Source organism: Carassius gibelio, chromosome B11 (genome assembly GCF_023724105.1).
Source record: "Carassius gibelio isolate Cgi1373 ecotype wild population from Czech Republic chromosome B11, carGib1.2-hapl.c, whole genome shotgun sequence".
In the NCBI taxonomy this organism is placed as follows: Eukaryota; Metazoa; Chordata; class Actinopteri; order Cypriniformes; family Cyprinidae; genus Carassius; species Carassius gibelio.
The window spans coordinates 22,976,965-23,000,364 of record NC_068406.1 but is presented as its reverse complement, the minus strand read 5'-3'; the positions used below and the strand labels follow the sequence as shown (position 1 = coordinate 23,000,364).

At 37.2% G+C, this 23,400-nt stretch overlaps 1 protein-coding gene across 3 annotated transcripts in view; it reads left to right on the top strand.

Moving 5' to 3' along the window:
- Positions 1-23,400, top strand: part of LOC127968313 (AT-rich interactive domain-containing protein 3A-like) — a 45,548-nt gene that overhangs the window by 17,447 nt on the left and 4,701 nt on the right. For all 3 annotated transcript variants that reach the window (XM_052569433.1, XM_052569434.1, XM_052569435.1), the window contains exons 3-7: positions 1,092-1,374; positions 17,822-17,894; positions 18,944-19,127; positions 20,267-20,514; positions 21,331-21,597. In XM_052569433.1, coding sequence (XP_052425393.1) covers positions 1,092-1,374; positions 17,822-17,894; positions 18,944-19,127; positions 20,267-20,514; positions 21,331-21,597 — 1,055 coding nt within the window. The remainder of the gene's footprint in view (positions 1-1,091; positions 1,375-17,821; positions 17,895-18,943; positions 19,128-20,266; positions 20,515-21,330; positions 21,598-23,400) is intronic.

The window sequence follows — 23,400 nt, the reverse complement described above, 5'->3', positions numbered from 1 at the left end:
GAAGGTGATCAGAGTGTCCCAAAGCTGCTCGTGGAACAGAGTGAAATGCATCCTTTATTGTGGTGTAACAGTGATCCAATATATTACTGTCTCTTGTGGGACAAGTAACATGCTGTCTGTATTTTGGCAGTTCACGGGACAGATTGGCTTTATTAAAGTCCCCGAGAATGATTAAAACAGAGTCCGGGTGTTGTTGTTCTGTCTCTGTGATCTGATCAGCGAGTTTCTGTAAAGCTGAGCTCACATGTGCTTGCGGATGGATGTAAACACTGACCAGAATGAACGAGTGAAACTCCCGCGGCGAATAGAACGGCTTGCAGTTAATGAAGAGTGTTTCGAGATTTGAGCAGCACGTCTTCTTTAACACAGTTACATCTGTACACCACCGTTCATTGATGTAAAAGCATGTCCCGCCACCACGCGATTTCCCCGTTGATTCTGTGTCACGATCCGCTCTAAACAGCTGAAAGCCCGGCAGATGGAGCGCGCTGTCCGGTATGGTGTCATTCAGCCAGGTTTCCGTGAAACACAGAGCAGCAGAGTGTGTGAAATCCTTATTTGTCCGAGAAAGCAGAAGGAGTTCGTCCGTTTTGTTGGGTAGAGAGCGGAGATTTGCCAGATGGATGCTAGGCAACGGCGTTCGAAATCCGCGCTTCCTGAGTCTGACGAGCGCTCCCGCTCGCTTCCCCCGTCTGCGCGTCCTGAAGCGCTTGATCAGCGCCGCCGCTCCTCCGATAACAACGTTCAGTAAAACGTCTGAATAATTGAAATCCGGTAAAATATCCTGTGGTGTGTTCTGCCGAATGTTCAGCAGTTCTTCCCTGGTGAAACTGATGGCAGGAATATAACTAAAGACAGGACAAACTAACAAAAACACAAAAACATATGCGGAGCTCGTCACGGAGGCAGCCATCCTGTATCGGCGCCAGCGATCAAGATCAAGTCTTCAGTTCAGTTCAGTTTAAATAGTGTCTATGCATTTATTTGCAATCAAGTCAACGATATCGCTGTAGATGAAGTGACCCCAACTAAGCAAGCCAGAATTATGAAGTGTCCCTCTCTAACATTTCATCTCATGTGTTTCTGTGCAGAAAACAGAAATGGGATGAAGATGACTTTGAGGGTGAGATGGAGGAAGATTATGATGATGATCTAGGTGATGAAGGGCTGCCGTCGGGCCGTGAGGCCGTCACCCCCGGCAGAGGCATCCTCCTCTTACCCCACCGTCATTTACACCCTCACTCCCAGCTGCTGAAGGCTCGGCCTGGCTCTGAGAGCGAAGCACGGCCGCTGACTCACTCCGCTCATTCATCCCACGGGCCGCTCCATGGACAGGACCATGCAGACTGGACCTATGAGGAGCAGTTCAGACAGGTCAGAAATGAGCTACAATTTCCCTCTGGAGCTGATTTCCAGGGGTGTTTTTATATTGCCTTATTAAATGAACCTGTGTTGTTTTATGTCAAATACCCAAGAGTTCTGGGTATTTGACATAACTCACCCTCATGTTATTCCAAACCTGTCCGAGTACCTTTCTTACGTTGTACACAAAGGAAGTGGGTAACCAGACAGTTGATGTCCAATTTTATGGAAAAAAAGCATGGAAGTCAACTGTCTGGTTACCAACATTCTTCAGAATATCTTCTTTTTGGTTCAACAGATGAAAGAAACCGTAACTGTAATAACATGAGGATGTGTAAAAGATGACACTGTTTTCATTTCTGGCTAGACTATGGGCCCTATCTTGCACCCAGCGCAATTGACTTTGTACACCGACGCATGTGTCATTCCTATTTTGCACCCGCGCAAAGCGCGCTTTTCCCTCCACAGAGGCACGTCGCTAAACTAGTGAATGAACTTGCGCTCCCTGGGCGGTTCAGCGCAAAAAAGGAGGCGTGTTCCGGCGCAAACAATCCCTGGTGCTATTTTGCTGTTCCATTAAACAATTGCGCCACTGACCAGAAAAAACCTAGTCTAAAGTCAGTGGCACGTTGCGCGTTGTTCATTATGCTATTTTAAGGGCGCATGCTTGACCATAATGTATAGCGTGCACAACGCGCATACACTTTGCTCATGTAATCTACACAGATGCAACAGTTATTTTTGCAAATCATAAATTGTTACACTAAAAAAATATTAACACATGAGATGACGGAAATCATTGTGGTGTGCCACGAAGATGTGAACAAAATAGGCATAAATCTAGCTTACAATTATTCAGACTAATTATTCTCCCATCCCCATACAACACAACTTCTCTGTCTTTCACTGCTCTTACAAGAACATCAGTCTCCTCGGCTGTGAACCGCTCCTGGCATGCGCCTGGTAAATACTCCATAATAATAGCAATCCATAATGGAACTTGCGCACCTGCTTTTAAAGGGAATGTTGGATGACCCTCTGATTGGTTTATTTCACGTTACGCCCAAACCACACCTATGAATAATGAAGCTGCTTCAGACCAACCCACTTTAGATTTGCGCCGGGCTCAAGAGCCATTTATCCCGCCGGGAAAATAGCAACAGCGCCGAGACCCGGCCACAAACTTACTTGCGCTTCGCGCTTTGACACTTGCGTTTCAGATCGTTAAAATAGGGCCCTATATCTTTAAATGTAACCAGTTAGTTAAATCAATCACAATATTATTATTTATTGATAGTTATGCAATTTTCATTTTTGTTTCTTTAAAAATCAACGAAAGCAATCTACGATAGTGGAACAGAAGTTGCATCTGACATTTCTCATATGTTTACTTACACGCTGCTCGTGTATATGCACACAAAAATTGCATGATGTGATTGTGAATAACCTACAAATTAAAAAAACAGGAACTCATTAGAGGGTGAAGCTGCAATGCCAGAATCATTATTGCTGTTGATATTGTTGTAATCATTAATAAAATCAATTATTACTAGTTTTTTTTTTATGCATTAGAAAATCACACTGGTTATTTCGGTGGCATGAAAAAAAATGGGAGTAAATTATATAAAGAAAGCCAGTAAGCTCACTTAAGCTCTCTATGTTGCAAAATGACTCTTACGTATTTTCTGGATTTGTTGTTTATAATGATGAGAGAATTGGTGAATGCTAATTCAGAAGTGCATGAGTGAGTGATGCATCTCCACGGTGATGCATCAGAACACTTCTGATTGGCCCTTGCATTTACAAGCTCAACAGAAACGTGCGTGATTGGTTTTAACGCTCAGCGCTGCAAAGTGAAATCTGATGCAACATGAACAAATCTCCTGTAAATGTAATGCTGCAATTGACACTTTTCATTCATGTAGATTTAGATCCTGCTAAACTGTGAAGGGTATTTTTTTTGGCCTACTATCTTGAATCTTGAAATGGCATTTTTGTTAACTTTGGTGGTGTTTTTTGCCCCAAGCATAAATTTTACATGGTCCTGGTAGACAAGGTAATTCTAACCTAAAACAGGTCCTGCTACAATGATGTTAGTCTAAAAAAACCACAGACCAAATAAACACTCCTGGTTGCTTGCAGGTATGTAGAATAAATGTTGTGCAAAGAATAGAACTTGTTGCTTCCACTAGTCCTAATGCAAATATTTATCTGCAGTGACAGCGTATTACTTTAATATAGCAGCGTTACGGTCTGATGGCCTTCTGAAGGGATTGTGCCTGGAGAAGTTTGTTGAAGCAAAACAGTCTTTCAAATAAATATTTGCAAGCAACGACAGCATGCAGAACTTGAGGAAATAACTTGGCTAATGGAATCGGGGCTGAAACTGCTGTTTTATGCTGAGAGGGAGATTTCGTGAAGTGGGTTGTGAAAGCAGAACTCATGAACTAAGCAAGAGGCATTGAGTTCATCTGACCGGCACTGCTCAAAAACACATCTAAATGCACACATTTTGTTGTTGTTTAATTACGTTGGTGCACAGCTAATTGCAAGCTACATGCATTAATTCCAAAATCGCTGTCCTACCAGTCTGTAGCTGTGATCCTGAACTTGTGAACACGGTAATTTTATTACTTCATGCATTTAGGTGTGTTCTTGCTATTTGTTAAACCTGAACCATATATCAAACACACACATTATCTGTCACACACCTATATATTAGCTGGGGTTGTTTAGCTCGTAATGCTTGTTATGGTGTCATGTGAGCTGAAATAAAGAACGGTTCAATGCATACTTACAGATAGTCTCAGAACATGAAGCCAAACGCTGGATCACACAGAATCCCTATACATGTATATTTGTTGGTTTCTCAAAATGAATTTTGCACATTGTCAAACATCGCAATTTTAGATTCAGTCCTGCATTTTAATACGGTCGTCATTTTTGAAACGTATCCGTGTGTGTACATAATATAGCAGCAAGAAAAATGAAACTTTTATTCAAATTATGAATGGGTTTGTACAGAAAGAGAGCAAAAAACACGCTCCCTTTATAATCAATGAAGCTATCTACCTTTTCCTTAATTATGAGATGCACTGCCGGTTTGTGGAAATTCAGGTCAATTCATAAGTTTGCATTATAAATAATCCTTATCCATTATTTTGATTTGAATGAGCTGTACGTTTTCGTTCACATTCAGAAGTCAGAAGAACAACGTTATGTTTGGTATATTTACGTGACGCGATATAACAACAATATCTATAAAATAGCTCTTTTCAGCATTATTTTCTTCCTGATTATTTTCATGTTTCCTTTGAATTCTGCTGCAAGTAAATGAAAAAAGACCGCTCTCCCGATTTAATTCAAAATAAATTTTTCCTTGGAATGCGCTAAGAATCTTTCATCTCCCTTCCCAATTCCTCAGATTTCTTTCCAGGTTTGTTTTCACACGGATGCTGTAAAATTTAATTGTTACGAAATATAGACGCATGTTGCTATAATGATATTTAACTCGTCCGTAACATTGCTGTGGAAAGAAGGCAGCAAGGTATGTTCAAAATAATTAATTAAAGTTAAAGTTGCCCCTATTATGCCATTTCTACGTTTCCTAATATTGTTTTGGAAGTCTCCTACAATAGGATTACATGCATGCAAGGTCAAAAGATAATCACCTAATTTAATATCACCTAATTTTCCAGTGATTTACAAACGATTCGTTCGAAGCAGTTCAAAGGTTCAGTCTCTCTAAACCCCTCCTTTCTGTGAGCCTGCTCTGCTCTGATTGGTCAGATGGCCTAGTCTGTTGTGATTGGTCCTCGGCGTGCAACGGTGTCGTAAACCATACGCCTATTTCAATAGTTCTGTATTTTGAACGCTTGATAGAAAATACAAACATCTATAATTTATCATACTTTCATGTTGTGATACAGTGAAGCAGCTGGTCCAAATAAACAGGACACTGATCCGTCTTTCAACAGCAAGTGTTTTGTGAATCCCGGATTGAACTCCTGGAGATTAGAGAAGCAGATGTCAGTAGAGTTATGTGTTTGTGGGCGGGGTCAAGTTGTTCGCGTCCGGCCAACGTACAACATAGGCGTGCATTAAGTGGGATTCGAATTACTAACGACTTGTTTCAGCCGTACAGAGTTGAATCTTTATTTTGGGAGATGATAACTTTATTTATCGTGCACTTTCAACTTTACAACTTTGCAGATTGTTTACATTCACATGCACTGCATGAAAGGCTTTTACACTTTTAAATGTCCTTTAAACGATCGATTGTTGAAGTTTTAGTAAAATAATGTCACCTTATCGTATCACATTTTTGAAAATGCTTATCACTGTGCAAACCTTTTGCTGATCGTTTACAGTTTCAATTGAAGTTACTCCAATAATTAGCTAATTTTCACAGGGCATAGGAAAAAGTGTATAGTTCATCTGCTGCAAATGTGTAAACCCCTGTTTTACTTTTGTCAACACGAGTCAGGAAGATCATTTTTGGCTGATTTATGGAACTGAAAGGCACCATGCAGTAACACTCTTGTGAATATTTTCCATGCTGCTTTCCCATTATGACTGCTTCATGAAGTGCTGTGACCGTCTGTACCCTTCCTGGTGAATTTTTAAACCTAGATTCTGATTACGGTGCGCTGAAGGTTATTATTTTTTGATAATCATGTTTGATTTGAACATTTTGTTCCCTGCTTTGGAGAACAAGGTCATGTGATGTGCGTATGCTGGGCATGTGATGTGCTGAGTGAAGCGTTTGCAGGTGTTTACAACTGTTGGTTAGCGGGTGACAGAAATGCTATCGGGGGCTTAAGCATTCAGTTCAAGCTTGATCTTCATATCAAGTTGTTGCCAGAAAACGTGAATATCGTGGGCAGTTATGCAATCAAGACGTGCAGCACTGTCTGTACGTTGAGATGTTGCACAATGATTGGGTGATACTCGAATGGTTGTATAAGGAATACTTTACCTCTGCTCCTGAGAACGTGAATATGAGATATGATACGCCCAGTTGCAACTATACACTAATGCTTTTAACCCGTTGCATCTTAACACTAGTTTGTTTGGTGTAGTTTGTGGTGCCGTATGTGTGGAAAGGGTTAAGGGTCGTGGTTTATTTTGGGCAGGTGGGTGGGGGCAGTGAAGAATGTGCCTGAGGGAAAGTGATAATCTGGATCCTGGCAGAAAAAAAAAAAAAAAAAAAACACCAACGTCTTTATCGGCTGTCACAGCTGGAACCTTTCCAAACTGAACTCTGGCACACTTTTAACAAATACAACCCGTGACTCATTTCTGTGGGTCGTCAAAAGTCTTCATTCACCCTTCCACAAATTTATAGTCTTCAAATCATGGCATGAAAAAATGAATCCGCCGTATTTTCTTGTTTTCCAATATAGATATCCTTAAATCAAGATGCATTTTCTTTTAATTGGAAAAAATGACATGCAAACAAATATCTGTCAAAAACTTTGAATGAGGTTTTTGATTTAAGAACTTTAGATAATTGCACCGGAAAATATACTAATTAAGAGCATTGTTAGTTTGTGACGTGCGATCAGAAGGTATGGTAAAAGCTATTTTCATGTGTGTTTGAAACCGAGCTTTTCAAACCGTAAGCTGCTTTCTGTAAAATGTATTAAAAAGTAACGGCGATCAGCTGGAAGTTGTGTTGCTAATACACTTAGATTTCCTTTACTTAGTCTTTTTTTTTATGTTTTGCCTTAATAAAGTCTAAAAGAAAACCTGCAAGCCTTGAGTAACTCAGCACAGCTGCTCTCTTTCCTGAAACAGCTGGGACACGGCCAAAATACATGAAAAGCCACTGTGTCTGATTATGTTTGATACAGATATTAATTAATAGTGTTTTAAGGCATGCTGCCAAAGCCTCGAACACAACTATCTGCGCCTGCCATGAAGTGAATTGAATAAAGAAACAGATTCATTCACTGGTATCAAAAAAGACATGTCGCAATCATTCACACAATGAGGATGGCTTCAGTTCTGTTGTCTGCTGCTGGCCAAGTTTGTGGTTTTAATTCATTGGATTTGTTCTGATTTGCCTTTTTGTTTTATAAACATCCCCTTGTAAGTAAGGTACAAGAAACGTCTGTTGCAGAAGATTTTTGTCCCTATTCAAATCATCCTTTTGGGGCTGGCAGGTGGTCAGCGTTTCATCAACAACTCCTTCTGTTTGACTAAATCGGTTTCGGTGCAGAATTATATAGACCTCATATAGGAAGGTGTATCTTTAACAACTGTCTGGGTGGTTTTATGCAACTTCCTCTTCCTGATAACAGAACTAACAGTGCCAAACATTATTGAAAATAACTTTTTTTTTATGCTTTACAGAATTCCGCCTGAACTGCAGTTAATGTTATGTGTGTGTGTGTGTGTGTGTGTATCCATCTATCTATTATATACACATATTTTATTAAAAAGATCAAATATGTACAAGTAAAACAGTAAACGTTTAATACAGCTTTATATTTTTTAAATCTTTCTGTTCATTAATTTTTTGTTGTGTGTGTGAGAAACAATATTATTATTAAAATATAAAAACATAATATTAATAATTACATAAATTTAAAATGTGCAATGTAAATTAAAAAACTTGATCCTCTAACACATTCTCTGTTCTTTTTATCTATTCTGTGTACTTGTTTTCTTTTTATTCTTTATAAATAATAATATCTTATACCCTTTAACGCTAGCTCGCTCTAATGTTTGTATTGTCTACTTTTTAATATTTTTATATTAATTAAAAAAAATGCTTTGGACTAATTGGGGCTTATTTGCTGACTGGAACTTGAATTCTTCTATTGTGCTCATTTTTAAAGCTCATTGCTTTGGATAAAAGTGTCTGCTCTAAGATTAAACTGATGTGTAAAATTAAACAGGACACATATAAAAATACATTTAAAGTTGTATTTATTTCTAAAGCTAGCTTCTGAGTGGATGACACATTTATTTGGAGCCGTTATTCATTTAAATTCTTGTGGTCGTGCATTTTATATTAATGTGGCGAGTTGCCTCAGTGCATGATAACCCTAAACAGTCTTCAGTTGATCAGATTTCACGGAGTGTGTCTCTGATTTTGTCATCTTCACTTACTATATCAATTTTAGCACTGCATGGTGATAAAGAGCAAAGAAAGTGAAACCAGTTCAGCTCATGTTGTTCCAAACCTGTATGACCGTCCTTCCTTCTATTAACCAAATATGTTTTTGATAAATATCTGTGTTCAACAGAGAAAAGTCATACCGGTTTGGAATGACATAAAGCGAGTATAGGATGATTCATTCATTCGTTTTAGATGAAACCTGCCGTTTAACCGTCAAACCACTGGAATGCACAACCTCAAATTTTTTGCATTAATTTAATTCATTATAATACTGCATTTGTTTAAGGTGCATACGACTAGCTTCCCAGCTGGATTTGAACATTTACTTTTACCTCATTTCGTCATAAACCAACTGGACGTATTATTATATAAGATATTATCATGACATTAAGTGTGAAGAGAAAATATTTCTAATTTTGCAGCTCTATAAAATGTTACACTTCTTCCTCTCGCACCGACTTCCTGTGAAAACGAGAAGTATCCTTTGATGTCCGCTGTAAACATGAACAGCAGGACAAATTGAGCCCAGATGGACAGTAAAGAAACCAGCTCTTTAAAAATTCATCCCTCCCTCTACAATCAGTTGCCATTTAGTGCTTTTAACATTAAACATTGATAGTTGCAGTTTTGAGTCATTGTTTCCTCAATATAAGATTTCACTCATTTTTAGAATTTACATGCACTCTTGCTAATTACTTATAATTATTATTATTATTTGAATGGCTGTTACATTCTCTTTAACTCTTGCCAGTTATGTTCATCATTGCTTGACTAGTTGCTAATTGCATTCGGTATTGTTGCATTGTTTTTATAGGGCTGCACGACAATGGTTAAACTGTTAAAATGGCTTATTTTGCTTAAACTTAATGCCATTTTAGTTAACTACAACTTAATAGCTTTTTTTTTATTAGAATTATATAATTACGTAGAATTAATAATCAGGAGAGTATCAACTCACATTGTTTGCAGCAAACAATCACATGAGTCAAAACAAACTTTTACACTTTTGTTTGAGCAGAATATCTCAATAGCAATCGCTAAACTTCAGTTTACATGTTAATGCAGAGAGTGTGTGCGCTTGTTGTTGCCTTGCCAGGCTTGGAAGATATAAGTTATGTAAACCACTGGGTAGAAAATGGATTGATTTATTAAATATTTCTGATTAGGGGATTTTTACACTGGAAACCGCAAAAATGAACGCTTGAGGATGCTTGTATATAATCGAGATGCCAAATTAGAACAAAATGTTCTTTGGATAAGTAGCCTGTGGGCAAATATGGCTAACAGGTTATGCTTAATGATACCATAAAACCAAATAATGATTAAAATATGATTTATCATGCAGCCCTGTGAATTCCAGGTCTGTATAAACAAATGAAGCTCTCACAGCTCGTGATGTTTAAACAAATCCGTGCCTGATTTGCCTAATTCTCAAATTAGATTTCACCACTGACCTATTATCAGTCAACCGCTTAATTATTCCTAAAAAGTCCCACTGCGGTGAATGAATGGTCTTGTTAATATACACGAGACATCATGTATTCCTGTTTGGTTTCAGACGGTCATCTCCCATCGGCTTTCTGCCATTTCTAACAGCTTTAATTGCACAGACGACTCACTCGTGTCCAAGCTGGAAAACGAGCACTTGTGGACAGGAGTTGCTGTTATGTGGAGTAGTTCATAGCTGGATGTTGTCCAGACATTGCTGCTGCTTCAGAGCTGATGTCAGGCCTGGGCTTCTAGACATTGGAATGTAAACAAAGATGGACGAAAAGCTTAGGCTAGCACTTTTCCATTGCAACAGCCCGGTCTCTTCAGGGTCATTCTATTAGGGTACATTTGACATCAGGAAAAAGGTGTATGAACCGTTAAACAACTATTGGTTTCAGTCTATTTTATCAGCGCAAGTCATCTGCTAGGTGCCAAGTTTAATTATTCAACACCAATTTGATATTAGAAAGCAAAACATGTTTTCCTTGTTAGTGAGTTATGTTACAAAATGTGTGGGTGGACAGGATGATTGATTTCAATGGCAGGCATTTCTGGAAATCCAAATGTTGTTTTAAAAAAAAGACATCATATGATGCTGGTCACATGAATTTGTGATTGATATCTATATATAAACATTAAAAATGTATTTTTTGTGTCCGGGTGTTCAAGGAGCAGTGTGTCTGCCGCAGTCCAGCGTTTGTTAACGTGAATGAAATGAAAGCACATTGTTTCGAGGGAAAAATGAACATGGATTGACAAAGAAATGCAGTCATTTCACAATAAATGTATACTAATTAAAGCTGTTTCAGTCAACACATGGGTTTTTGGCTAGGTTTAAAACAAGAAAAAGAGCACTTTTAGATAAACAAGGAAAACTATATATATATTCACTTTTATGGAGACAGAAAAACAAAGTTCATTAAGAACTTTGGTGTTTTAATTTTAAATATTTTAACAAGAAAAGTAGGCTAATTATCGTGTTTAAATGTTTTTTTTAAAAACGTCATAAACCGTTAAACCGGCATAATTTAGAAAAAAAAGTGATATAAATTCGTGTTCAAACCACCCAGCACTAATACAACGGCATTTTAGTGCCACGTTGAAAAACAAAATCTAAGATTACGAGATTAAAGTCATAATATTTTGAGAATTAGTCAAAATGTTTCGAGGATACATTTTCACATATTTGGAATTCTCACAAAGAAAACAGTTTAATTAACTGTTTCACATAAATTCAGTGATCTGATCATTAAAGAGCTTGAAAAACATTATTGTAAGACACACAATTTGTGTTTCGCTATAAAACTGATTTTGAAAGCGGAGACATTAAAAGTAGGTCTATCAAAAGCACGAATCTTATTGCTGTTGGGTGGCTGGCGCACTACAAATAACAAATGCAATGGAAGATATTAAATATTATTTCCAAGCCTACTGTCCCCGCGAGTATGATGCATGGTATGATTTCTGCTAATAATCCCACATATATTTGAAGTGTATTAAAAAAAAAAGCGTTAAATGAGACAACTACAGCCCCCTCCGAAGGAATGTTGATTAGGTGTGTGAGCTAATTAAGATTTTATGATAAAAAGTTGTTCCTGTTTAATCTGTTGATAAATATCATATTCTTTATATTAAGATGTTTGGACTTTATTCTCGAAATATTACGAATTTAATCTCGTAATCTTAGATTTATTTATTTGTTTTCAACATGGCACTAAAACTCCGTCGTAGTAAATGAATGTAGTACAGAAAAAGTTTTGTTCATTATTTCGAACAGATTTTGCAAAAATTTATACTTAAGGGACGTAAAGTCAATTTCTAGCAAACCGAAATATGTGAGAGATTATAGTATAGTATTCTCTATAGATAAAATAGGATATTTCAGAAGAAAAATATAATTATCATCAATAAACTTGAAATGTACCCTGAAGTGTGGAACGACCCTGTAACTTTTTCTCAATCATCGTGGAGTATTTTTTTCTCTTCCCTTTAATGTACTTTCTTTTTTTTCTTTTTTTTGGGTGTCGAGTTGGGTTTTTTTTGTTTGTACCCGTGTTTTGAGTTGGTTCTTAATTTAGAAGAATGTGTACATTTATTTATGAATCATGTTTTCTGTGTGAAACCATTCGCCCACGCAGGTTTTACACGCTAGTGTTTGCACACGTGCAGTTTGTGAATGAGACCCAAAGAAAGAGTCGGTGGACAAATCTGTGATGAGAAGTCAAGTTTGTCAACTTTACATTGTTGAAGATGAACAGGAAGCAGTGTTATTTTAGTATCATTGAGAAACTCTTTTATATATATATATGTGTTGATTTTAGATATGTCAATATAGTTTTTATTCATTTTTATTTCAATTATTAGTACATCAAGTTAAACAATAGGAAAATGAGAAGTGCTACCTTGGAAACTAGGTAAGACTAGGTTAAAATAAGTTTAGGATTATTTTATGTAACATTTTTTATGGGATTTTGTGGTTTTCGGTTTGGTTATATAACCCTGACAGGAAGTGAGCAGAGTTCAGCATGCAAAAAATGACTGGAGTGGTTCCAATAACAAATGTATCCTGCTACCAAGCTGATAGTTTCTCCCTTTCTGCTCGCTTTATTTCGGTCAGAGCAAGAACCTCAAATTTTAAGTTTATGGTGTCATCTGTATTGCTTTGTGCAATTTTTTTTGCTGTTTCTATGACTTTAGACCGCTTAAATCATGACTCATAGGTTCAATAAATTGCTTTTTTGTGGCGTATTAAACAATTTAGGTTATGGTTTGTAAATGTGGTTTCTGTTATCATTAAGATCTTTCACACGTTGATACTAATGCCAGAACAAATGCCTTTACGTAAAACCATAGATCCAGTTACATTTTTGTTTATTTATTTATTTATTATTATTATTTATTTTTTTAATTGTGATCAAAAAAAATTCTTCTTCCCTCGATTTATTAAGCATATTCATCTGCAAAATTTATTCTCTGATTGTTTATTATGAAAATAATTTTCTTTTGCCATTTGCATTGTCTTGTTTGGTCGCGAGCCTCCATGCACTTTCATTTCACTTTGACTTTTGCCGGATATCAAGAGTTTAAATCCCCCATTCAGAGCTTTCTCATAAATGGGAAATATATACAGGTGCATCTCAATAAATTTGAATGTTGTGGAAAAGTTAATTGATTTGAGTAATTTAACTCAAATTGTGAAATTCGTGTATTAAATAAATTCAGTGCACACAAACTGAAGTAGTTTAAGTCTTTGGATCTTTTAATTGTGATGGCTTTGGCTCACATTTAACAAAAACCCACCAATCTCATCAAATTAGAATATGGTGACATGCAAATCAGCTAATCAACTCAAGACACCTGCGAAGGTTTCCTGAGCCTTCAAAGTGGTCTCTCAGTTTGGTTCATTAGGCTACACAATCATGGGGAAGACTGCTGATCTGACAGTTGTCCAGAAGACAATCATTGACACCCTTCACAGGGAGGGGGAGCCACAAACATTCATTGCCAAAGAAGCTGGCTGTTTCACAGAGTGCTGTATCGAAGCATGTAAACATTGACACTCAACAAGTTGAGTGGAAGGAAAGAGTGTGGAAGAAAAAGATGCACAAGATGCACAAGCAACCGAGAGAACCACAACATTATGAGGATTGTCAAGCAAAATCAATTCAATAATATGAGTGAACTTCACAAGGTATGGACTGAGGCTGGGGTCAAGGCATCAAGAGCCACCACACACAGACGTGTCAAGAGATTTACTGAACCACAGACAACGTCAGAGGCGTCTCACCTGGGCTAAGGAGAAGAAGAACTGGACTGTTGCCCATTGGTCCAAAGTCCTCTTTTCAGATAAGAGCAAGTTTTGTATTTCATTTGGAAACTAAGCTCCTAGAGTCTGGAGGAAGGTTGGAGAAGCTCATAGCCCAAGTTCATTGAAGTCCAGTGTTAAGTTTCCACAGTATGTGATGATTTGGGGTGCAATGTCATCTGCTGGTGTTGGGCCATTGTGATTTTAAAAACCAAAGTCACTGCACCCGTTTACTAAGAAATCTTGGAGCACTTCGTGCTTCCTTCTGCTGAGCAGCTTTTTGAAGATGCTGGTTTCATTTTCCAGCAGGTTTTGGCACCTGCCCACACTGCCAAAACACCAAAAGTTGGTTAAATAACCATGGTGTTGGTGTGCTTGACTGGCCACCAAACTCACCAGTCCTGAAACTCAGAGAGAATCTATGGAGTATTGTCAAGAGGAAGATGAGAAACGAGACCGAATAAATGCAGATGAAACCTGGGCTTCCAGAACACCTCAGCAGTGCCACAAACTGATCAACTCCATGCCACGCCGAATTGAGGCAGTAATTAAAGCAAAAGGAGCCCCCTAGCAAGTATTGAGTACATGTACAGTAAATTAACATACTTTACAGAAGGCCATTTATTGGTTTTATGAAGTATTCTAATTTGCTGAGAGAGTGAATTGGTGGGTTTTTGTTAAATGTGAGCCAAAATCACACAATTAAACCAAAAGATTTAAACTACTTTAGTCTGTGTGCATTGAATTTAATACACAAGTTTCAGAATTTGAGTTGAATTACTGAAATAAATAATCCATGATTAGGTTAATTATCGTTATCATGTAGGTTTCTCACACTATTCAGTGTATTCGAAACTTTGGACTGACTCACAGCCCACACAGATTTCAGTACTGGTTAAATTAATAAATAATTTGAATAATTTATCGTTTCGGGTTTCTGGAATCAATTTCTCATTCCCCGCAGGTGTTTCTGGTGAGGCGCTCTTTAACTAGGGACGTTGTGACCCTGTAGTTTCTCTCAGTGTTACAGAAACCACATTCTCCTTTGCCCTCAATGCAAACCCACCATTCAAATGTAGTCAGATCGAGGCGCCTCTATGAGATCAATACTGTTCTTGTATGTGCTTTCATAGTTACTCTTCCCCTATTTGGGCCCCGCTCGTTTCCGGCCCTTCCCCCGTATTGTGGTTTTGTCTGCCTCTTGAGGTGATTGGCAGGTGTGAAATAGCACAACAGCTCACGTGTCAGCGAAACAATGTCAGACCTTCTCAGTGTCGATCCAAAGTATCCAATTCAGCATTCATTCACTCGCTCGCTTCTGAGATGTAAAATTGACCTACAAAAGCATTACACACCTTTATTTTTTCGTCACTTGTAGCTAGGGCTGCATGATAATGGTTAAACTCATGATCATTTTACTCAGAACATTTTAAAAACCACAAATCGAGAAAACAAACTCGCATGTTTGCTCGCAGCAAACCACACAAAGAAAACACTGACTGTATTACGCTTTTATTTGAGCAGAAGATCTCAATAGCGACAGCTAAAACTCTAACTTACATGTTTGTCTCATCAGTGCTTTTTCCATAATGCAGTAAGCCTCTGGACAGAATATGTATCAATTTATGAAAAAGCTCTGATTGTGGGATTTTACCTCTTGACCTGGCAACCCTAACCATGAACACTTGTGAAGTCTTGTTGTAACCAATGCAATATAATTCAAATGGCAAATTAAAATAACCTCTAGAATAAATAAAAAGCCTTTATCCTGCAGCCCTACTAGTAACACGATTCCTATGCATGTTACGTGTGTGTGTGTGTGTGTGTGTGTTGTTATTATTATTTCTGTGCCCTTTTCTTGGGAAACTCATCAACATTCCTCGATTCAAATGGGGATGCAAATGCTTGCTTATATTCTTCCGTATAGGTTGTTTATCATGCTTGTTTTTGTCTTGCTTGTGATGTCAGTCAGTACTTCTCACTAAATTTACCAGCTATTTATTTACCACCAAATATTTGACGCCACATTTAAGGCCTAAAATCGGCTGAAGTTAAACATTCACATCCAACCGACTCTTAACTGGGACATATCTCCACCCTGTTTTTGAGGTGCCTCCACCCGCTTTAAACAGATAATCAGATGTGTTTCTAAAATATGAGGGAGGGGGCTTAGGGTGTATCAGCATATTTTAGGTTAAAAGTATCTATAGCTTTATCCATGGTTGAAAACTAAAGGCCCTTTAAGGAGGACATCTGAGAATGAGAGTTGGATTCTTAATGATTGGACCCTCTTTACCAGATTATATATATATAAAATGCTTGACTTAGGGCCATATGATGATTTCCGCCTCTCTGTTTAATAAGCATAATCATCTGAATATTTGACACTTGTTATTTATCCAGAATACATTCAATTTTTAATTGGCATTTGTGTTATCTTGTATCTGTAACAATACTTCACAAGCTTTGTGGTTGCCAGATGTGAAGAGTTAAAATCCCCCAACCTGAGCTTTTTTCATAAATCGATAGATATTCTGCCTAGTGGTTTACTTATTGTTCCAAACCTGGCAACCGTGCACACACCTGCTCGATACAGGTGAAATTAAAATGAAAGTGCAATAAATCCAGTTTGTTTGCGTTCATGTGGTCGTTTCCTGCAATGATATCTCATTTTATAACTGTATGCATTATATTGCACTTTCTTTAATTTTTCACTGGTAAAAAGGGATACTGATGGAAAAATTATGGATAAAAAGAAATGGGTGTGGGAGCTGAGTACCCTACAGAGGACCGAGAAGAGGCAGGTCATTTGAGAGATTTATAGTGTGGCACTCCTTTAAAACACATACATCCTGTAATTAACCCTCCGCTGGCCTGTTCTCCCTCAGACCCTCCCCCTGAGTAAGAGCTGTCGGCTGCTAATGAGAGATCAGAAACACTCGACGAAAGCAAGAAGGAAGAGAAAGAAAGAGCAATTTAACCCGTTGCTCAGCTACCAGCACTGTTCTTTTCTGGCTGTGCGTGACTAAATAGCCTGATCTTTTTGGCAGATGAGTCTTCTGTTAACGTTAAGATCCTTCAGCCTTTCGCACGTTTCATAATCATCATAAAACTAATAGTTCTGGACTTCTGGAACACTGAGGGTTGGCTTGCTGAATACTGGCTGCATATTGCATGCTTTTGCACTATGCAATGAAAACAAAGTATAGTGTGCTTCACTGTTATCACTTGGCCTCACTGCGTTTGTCAGATCATCTCATCTCATTGCATGTTTAATTAGACAATTATCTTTTTAGTTGGCCGGCATTTTATGGACTTTTTTTTTTTTTTAATTAAATTTAAATAATTCTAACATAATTTCATATATATATAATATCATATATATATGTGTGTGTGTGTATATATATATATATATGTGTATATATATACATATATATGTATATATGTATATATATATTATAATATACGCACACACAATTAAAATAAACATTTTAAATATTATGTAATGCAAAATTTAATTCAGCAATTTATCCTTTTTATTGGCTTCCATTTTTTGGGTTTTATTTTTGAAAATGATAATTGATAAGATTTATTTATTATTTACATAAAACGTTTCATATTTAAATTGATTGATTGTATAGAACTAATAATTTATCGATGTAATATATAATAACGTAATATTATGATTTATATATATATATTATTTTTTTATTTAATTTTTTTATAAAATTACGATTTTTAATTGCACAAATAAAATTTCAATCAAAAATGCACAAATAAATAAATAAATAAATAATAAAACCTTATTTTTCATATCAGGAACAACATCTGCTAAGGAAAGAATTACTTAAATTTTTCTTGTTAAATAGTCTTTTTATCCGTGTCATTTATTTAGTTATTTATTAGTTTATTGATTAGCAATAATGTAGTCCATATAATGCAGCTCCTGATCAGGACATCAAGAGTGATGAGAACGCAGTTTTGTGCCCTGCTCTTTTTAACCCTTTTTGTCTGTCTGTGTTTTTCATATGCAGCTCTATGAACTAGACAGCGACCCGAAGAGGAAGGAGTTCCTGGATAATCTGTTCAGCTTTATGCAGAAGAGAGGTATTTATAAAGAAATCCAGACATATAGAGAACTTTATGACCCTAACCTTTCCAGACTCTGCCACAAACACACTCACATCAACACCCAGCTCATCTTTCACATCTCCCTGGTGATGTTTATGTGTATTTATATCGGAGCGCTGCAGTTTTCTCTCTTCATATCATGCTGAAGCAGGGCTGTGGCTCCCACAAGCACATGTGTGTTTATAAACCTGGGAGTGCGAACACATGTCCATGTCATGATCTGGCCTTGAGACCGAAGCATGTGTTCCTGTTAAACCTGCTGCCTGGCTGTGGAAAATGTCCTCCAACACCTGCTAAAGAGGGACATTTTATTAGCTATGTTGATTTATAGCACAAATGCATTTGTACAACAATCTGCTGCCTAAAGAGAAAAGCAACTCTGAAATGAAAGGAAATGATACAAAAAAGTTTAATTATTAAAAAAATATTTTATCAAATATTTATATATATATATATATATACACACACATGCATAACTTTTTAAAATATAATTTTATATATAATTTAAAAAAGTTAAATTTTATATTATTATTATTTTATTGTTGAATGCATTCTGGAAAAAAAAAAAATTAATTTATGAGTCATTCATTCATTCGATTAATTCAAAACGTGGATTTATTCAGAAACTAAATTAAACTGTATTGCTTGGAGACATGTAACAACTGACTGTTCACAAAGCAATAATAATTTGCAATAATATTTAACAAAAAAACGTTTTGGGATCAAATAAATGCAGCTTTGCTGATCAGAAGATGCTTCATTAAATACTTCATCCCAAAGATCCCAAACTTTTGAACGGCACTGTATGTATGTATACATATTCATAGAAAATACAATTATTATTAGGTATAATTTAATATAGAATAAAAAAACGACTTTGTTACTAATATTTTGTGTATTTCCAGCACAGATGCATGAGTGCGACAGTCTGCTGCGTAGAGAAAAGCAGAAACTCACTACTTTGATTTGTAGCGGATCCACTCGAACTGTGAAGACGCTCAACGCAGCTGTTTGTTTTTGTGCAGGGACGCCAGTGAACAGGATTCCCATCATGGCCAAGCAGGTGCTGGACCTCTACATGCTGTACCAGCTGGTGACAGAGAAGGGGGGGCTGGTGGAGGTCATAAATAAAAAGTTGTGGAGAGAGATCACGAAGGGCCTGAACTTGCCGACCTCCATCACCAGTGCTGCCTTCACTCTCAGAACACAGTATGTACTCACGACACCTTCACAGACAGGAGAAGCTATATTTAGTGTTTTTACCAAAACTGCATGAATTAGAGATAAATGCTTATTTTCTACCCTGAATTAAAAAAGTTTCACTGTGTTTCAGATGAACTGATAGTGAAGTGTTGATCATGGCATTAGATTTAGAGCTACTCCGCAGGTGTTTCCATGTTTAATCAGTGAAAGTGTTTCGACAGTGTTAGTTAGATGTCTTTGCCCATATTAGGGATTTCCTGGCGCATCATAAGTGCTATTTACTTCTGTGATGCACATTTTTAATTCACAGTGAATGCATAAGGCTCATATTTTATATGAAAGGCATTTAGTCTATTTTGGGTTTTGCGCACCTTCTGACAAAAATTAAGAAATTGCTGTCACAGATTTGTAGCATAATAGTATAATATTTTATAATAAAACCTTGTGATGTATAATTAAAGGGTCTCTGTTCACAGGTTACCTTTTTTTTGCTAAAATTATGTTCATTCTTAAATACTTATTTTTTTGTAATAAGAGCGTAATATTCAATATTTCTTATTTTGTAATTTGTAGTTTCATTTAGAAATTTATAATAATAACATTCAGAATAATTATCATTAGTCATAATAATATCCAACCATAACATTTTGGTCACAATCATGCGGCTCTACAAACAAGCACAATAAATGTGATGTTCTTTATGCACCTTTATGCATTTTTTTAAATTGCATTTTAATTAGAAATCACGCAATTAGATATTTTCCCAAACTTTTGCAGCAGAAGTTTTGGCGGAAATGACAAAAATATCTAATCACAGATAGACTCGTATTGTGTTTGAATTGACTGCTCCAATGATTTAATCGTTTTCTATATCTAAAATAATCACTATAAATAACCAGTGGTTGTCACACAGCTAACAGTTGATGGGTTTTGTCACTGGCTTGATTCAGGAAGGCATAAACAGCAGTTTAAACCATTTTACTGAGACACAGTATGTCTGTGCATGAGCCCTTAGATATTACTGATGCATGAAATGCAGTCTCAGATTTTTTAGATTTCATTTCAAAGTTTTTTGCATCAAAAGTTAGGGTTTCTCTTGCAATCGATGGATAGACGTTTAAGTTTAATTCCTCACCCCTCTGCAGGTATATGAAGTATCTGTATCCTTACGAATGTGAGAAGAGGGGTCTCAGCAACCCCAACGAGCTGCAGGCGGCCATCGACAGTAACCGGCGAGAGGGACGCAGACACAGCTTTGGCAGCTCGCTCTTCGCCTACTCGCCCAACGGGACACCCACAATGCTCTCCTCTCCCAAACTCTCCATGCCACCCATGGGCATCGCCCTGCCCAGCAACGGAGCCTCGGCCTCATCCTTACAGAGAATTAAGAAAGGTAAAACCTCAATGCAGTGGGTCATGGGAAGTAACTGATTACATCCAATCCAGATTACATAATCATGTACCAAACATAGAGTACTTGTAATTAGATTCGATTACATTCTAAAATGCTCATAATCAGATTACAGTTACTTTTTGAATGGATTGGGCTACTAATTGTTCCAAATACTTTTCTCTTTAAAATGTATCTTTTTTTTTTTATTCTACTTTGTGTCGTATGATTTAGATACATGGAATAGCCGTGTAAATGCAGATTTGTGATCTGTGCTTATTAATTTGTGGACAAATGCACCAGTTAGACCAAGTATGAGACAAATAATTATGCAGGTTATTAAACACTTTTCATGTTTAATTTTTTTTTTTTTGTCAGCCAAACCCTTGAATGAATTATTTATTTAAAGAACACTTAGATTTTAAGGTCACATATTAGTAAATTGTTTGCATGTTCCCAGTTCTCTGATGTCAGATATCGGTAACATTGGCATGCAAGTTTATTTTATTTTTTTTTGCATTTTTTTTTTTAATAAATCATATTAGCATTTCATGAACCTTAAGCAGTTCTTTCGTCAACCCTACTTTGGGGAAGCCCTTGTACTGTAAAGTTTAATGCATTTCTTGTTGTTGATAGCAAAGAATGGAATTTATTTTCTTTTTTAATATTATAAAAATTGTACACTGTCTTCTAAAAGTGATCTAAAATCAGAATGCATAATCTTAAATAGATTACATTATGGATCATGTCATCAGTCCTTCTCCTTGATGTCTTCTGGTTTGCTTGACTTCAGCGGTGTTTGGTCGTTCTCTGTTGTAGAGGATGACGGCGTTCAGGCCCGTCTGCCGGTGTCTCTGGCCACTCATTCAGTAGCTGCGGCTCAGGCTGCAGCTGCGCAGGCGGCCACCATCGCACAGGTAGCTGCGCTGGAGCAGCTGCGGGACAAGCTGGAGTCCGGCGAGCCCCCGGAGAAGAAGATTGCACTACCACTGGAGGACCACCAGCGGCTACTGCAGAGAGCCCTTCAGCACAACCTGCTGGCCATGACGGCACAGATCCCCATGAACATCCGCATCAACAACCAAGGTACTGTCACTTTAACACTCTGGCCTGCTGATGGAACAAATATAGCCATAGTAGGGATAGAGTCACATTTTAAAACCAACTAGAACAGCATTTTTCACTGGTGATGGTATCGTCACCCGGTGGAGACGCTGGAAGCTATTTTTTTGAAAGGATGGCATTTGTTTAAGATGAGTTTATGAGCAAGATTCACAATGAGATGAGCTGAAACATTGTAACACGGTTTGCAACATTCTAACACAGTGTTACACTGGATGCATCAAAGCAAACATTCAAAATCTATAAAATAATAACGGAATGCTTGATATAATCTTTATGCGCCAAAAGCGAAACAAAACAGTGCTACAAATCTAATCTGTGCCACACAGAGCATTCATCCGCTTGGTTTAAAGCTCAAACAGCAGCGCAGCAGTCTAAAGCGCAAAACATACTTGATTTAAACTAGTTTAAAGCCAGATGAAACCGAACCGGACAAACGAGAGAATCACTGTTTGTCATGCGCTGACTATAAAGAGTAATGTAAAACCACAATCAACTTTTCAAATCGATTTCAAGTGCATCTCAATCATTGTTTGGGCTACAACCACAGTAGGTTGCTTGCCTGAAGATATTTTAATAAATAAATATACCAAGTTTCTAAAGAGACACAGTTACTTTATATGATAAACAGATTTAATGTTTTGTTCATTGACATTGTCAAATGAAGCTCAACTGTATCTTTTACCATCTCTTTATGAAAGTTTAGGTGGATTTACAATTTACAAAGTCAGGTTTCATTAAAAATATATTCATCTGTGTTTTGAATATGAAAGTCTTTAGGGTTAGGATTTAAATTTTTAGTTTTGGGTGAAATTTTCTCTTTGAAATTTTAGGCAGGTTCATCTGACTCCACACTCTTAGCCTACACAGAGTTGCCTCGATTTACATTTTTACTGTGGTTTTATTCTTTCCCATAAACACCGACCTGAGAAAAAACACCTTTTTAAAAAATTTGTGATGTTTCAGGGAAACCTGTGTGTGGAATATCCAACCTTTGGTTCCTGAGGTCATGAAATGAACTCAATGTGTTTTCTAGTACAGCACTGCAAAGCCCCTCTTACATCATCTTTCACTGGTACCTTCTGTTTAGCAGGAAAGGGTGTGAAAATATTACCACAGCCAGACTTAATTACTGGCATGTGCTCTATACAGATCAGTAGTTGTTAGGTGGAGATGTCAGCAGTCTTCTGGAGGGTGAGTCATTGAGCCCACAGTACTACTCTAGTACTGTTCTTATTAAAACACTCGTTCTAATGAATGAGGAATCAGGGTGTTTAGAAGTGCTCTGATTAGATCTTATCAGAACTGTAGTTGCATTGATGCGATGTACTTTAAAGTACGCTGGCACGAGGGATCTGACTCATTAGGAGACTGGAGGTGTCGACCGCAATGACAGAAAGCCAAGGCGAATAGTTTTGCTGTGTGGAAACCCCAGCCTCGACACAGCATGACTTCCTTTTCTTGGTCAGCGTTGTTAAGTACTAGAGGTTTCGGCTTGTGTATTTTATCGGAAGATGAATAAGAGACCGAACAAGTTCCCCCTGCCGCAGCATGTGAACTCTTTTCATTGTTTTTAACTATTGAAATGGCTAAGACAGCGCCCCCTGCTGGAAGGTTTCTGTTTGATTGCACACAGGGGAGTTACTAGTAGAGTCATGAGCACTATTATTAATAATTCTCACACTTTGGGAGTGACTTTTTTAATGAATGGATCACTGACTCAAAAGATTTGTTCAGTAACAAAACACTAATGTTATTTTTTATTTA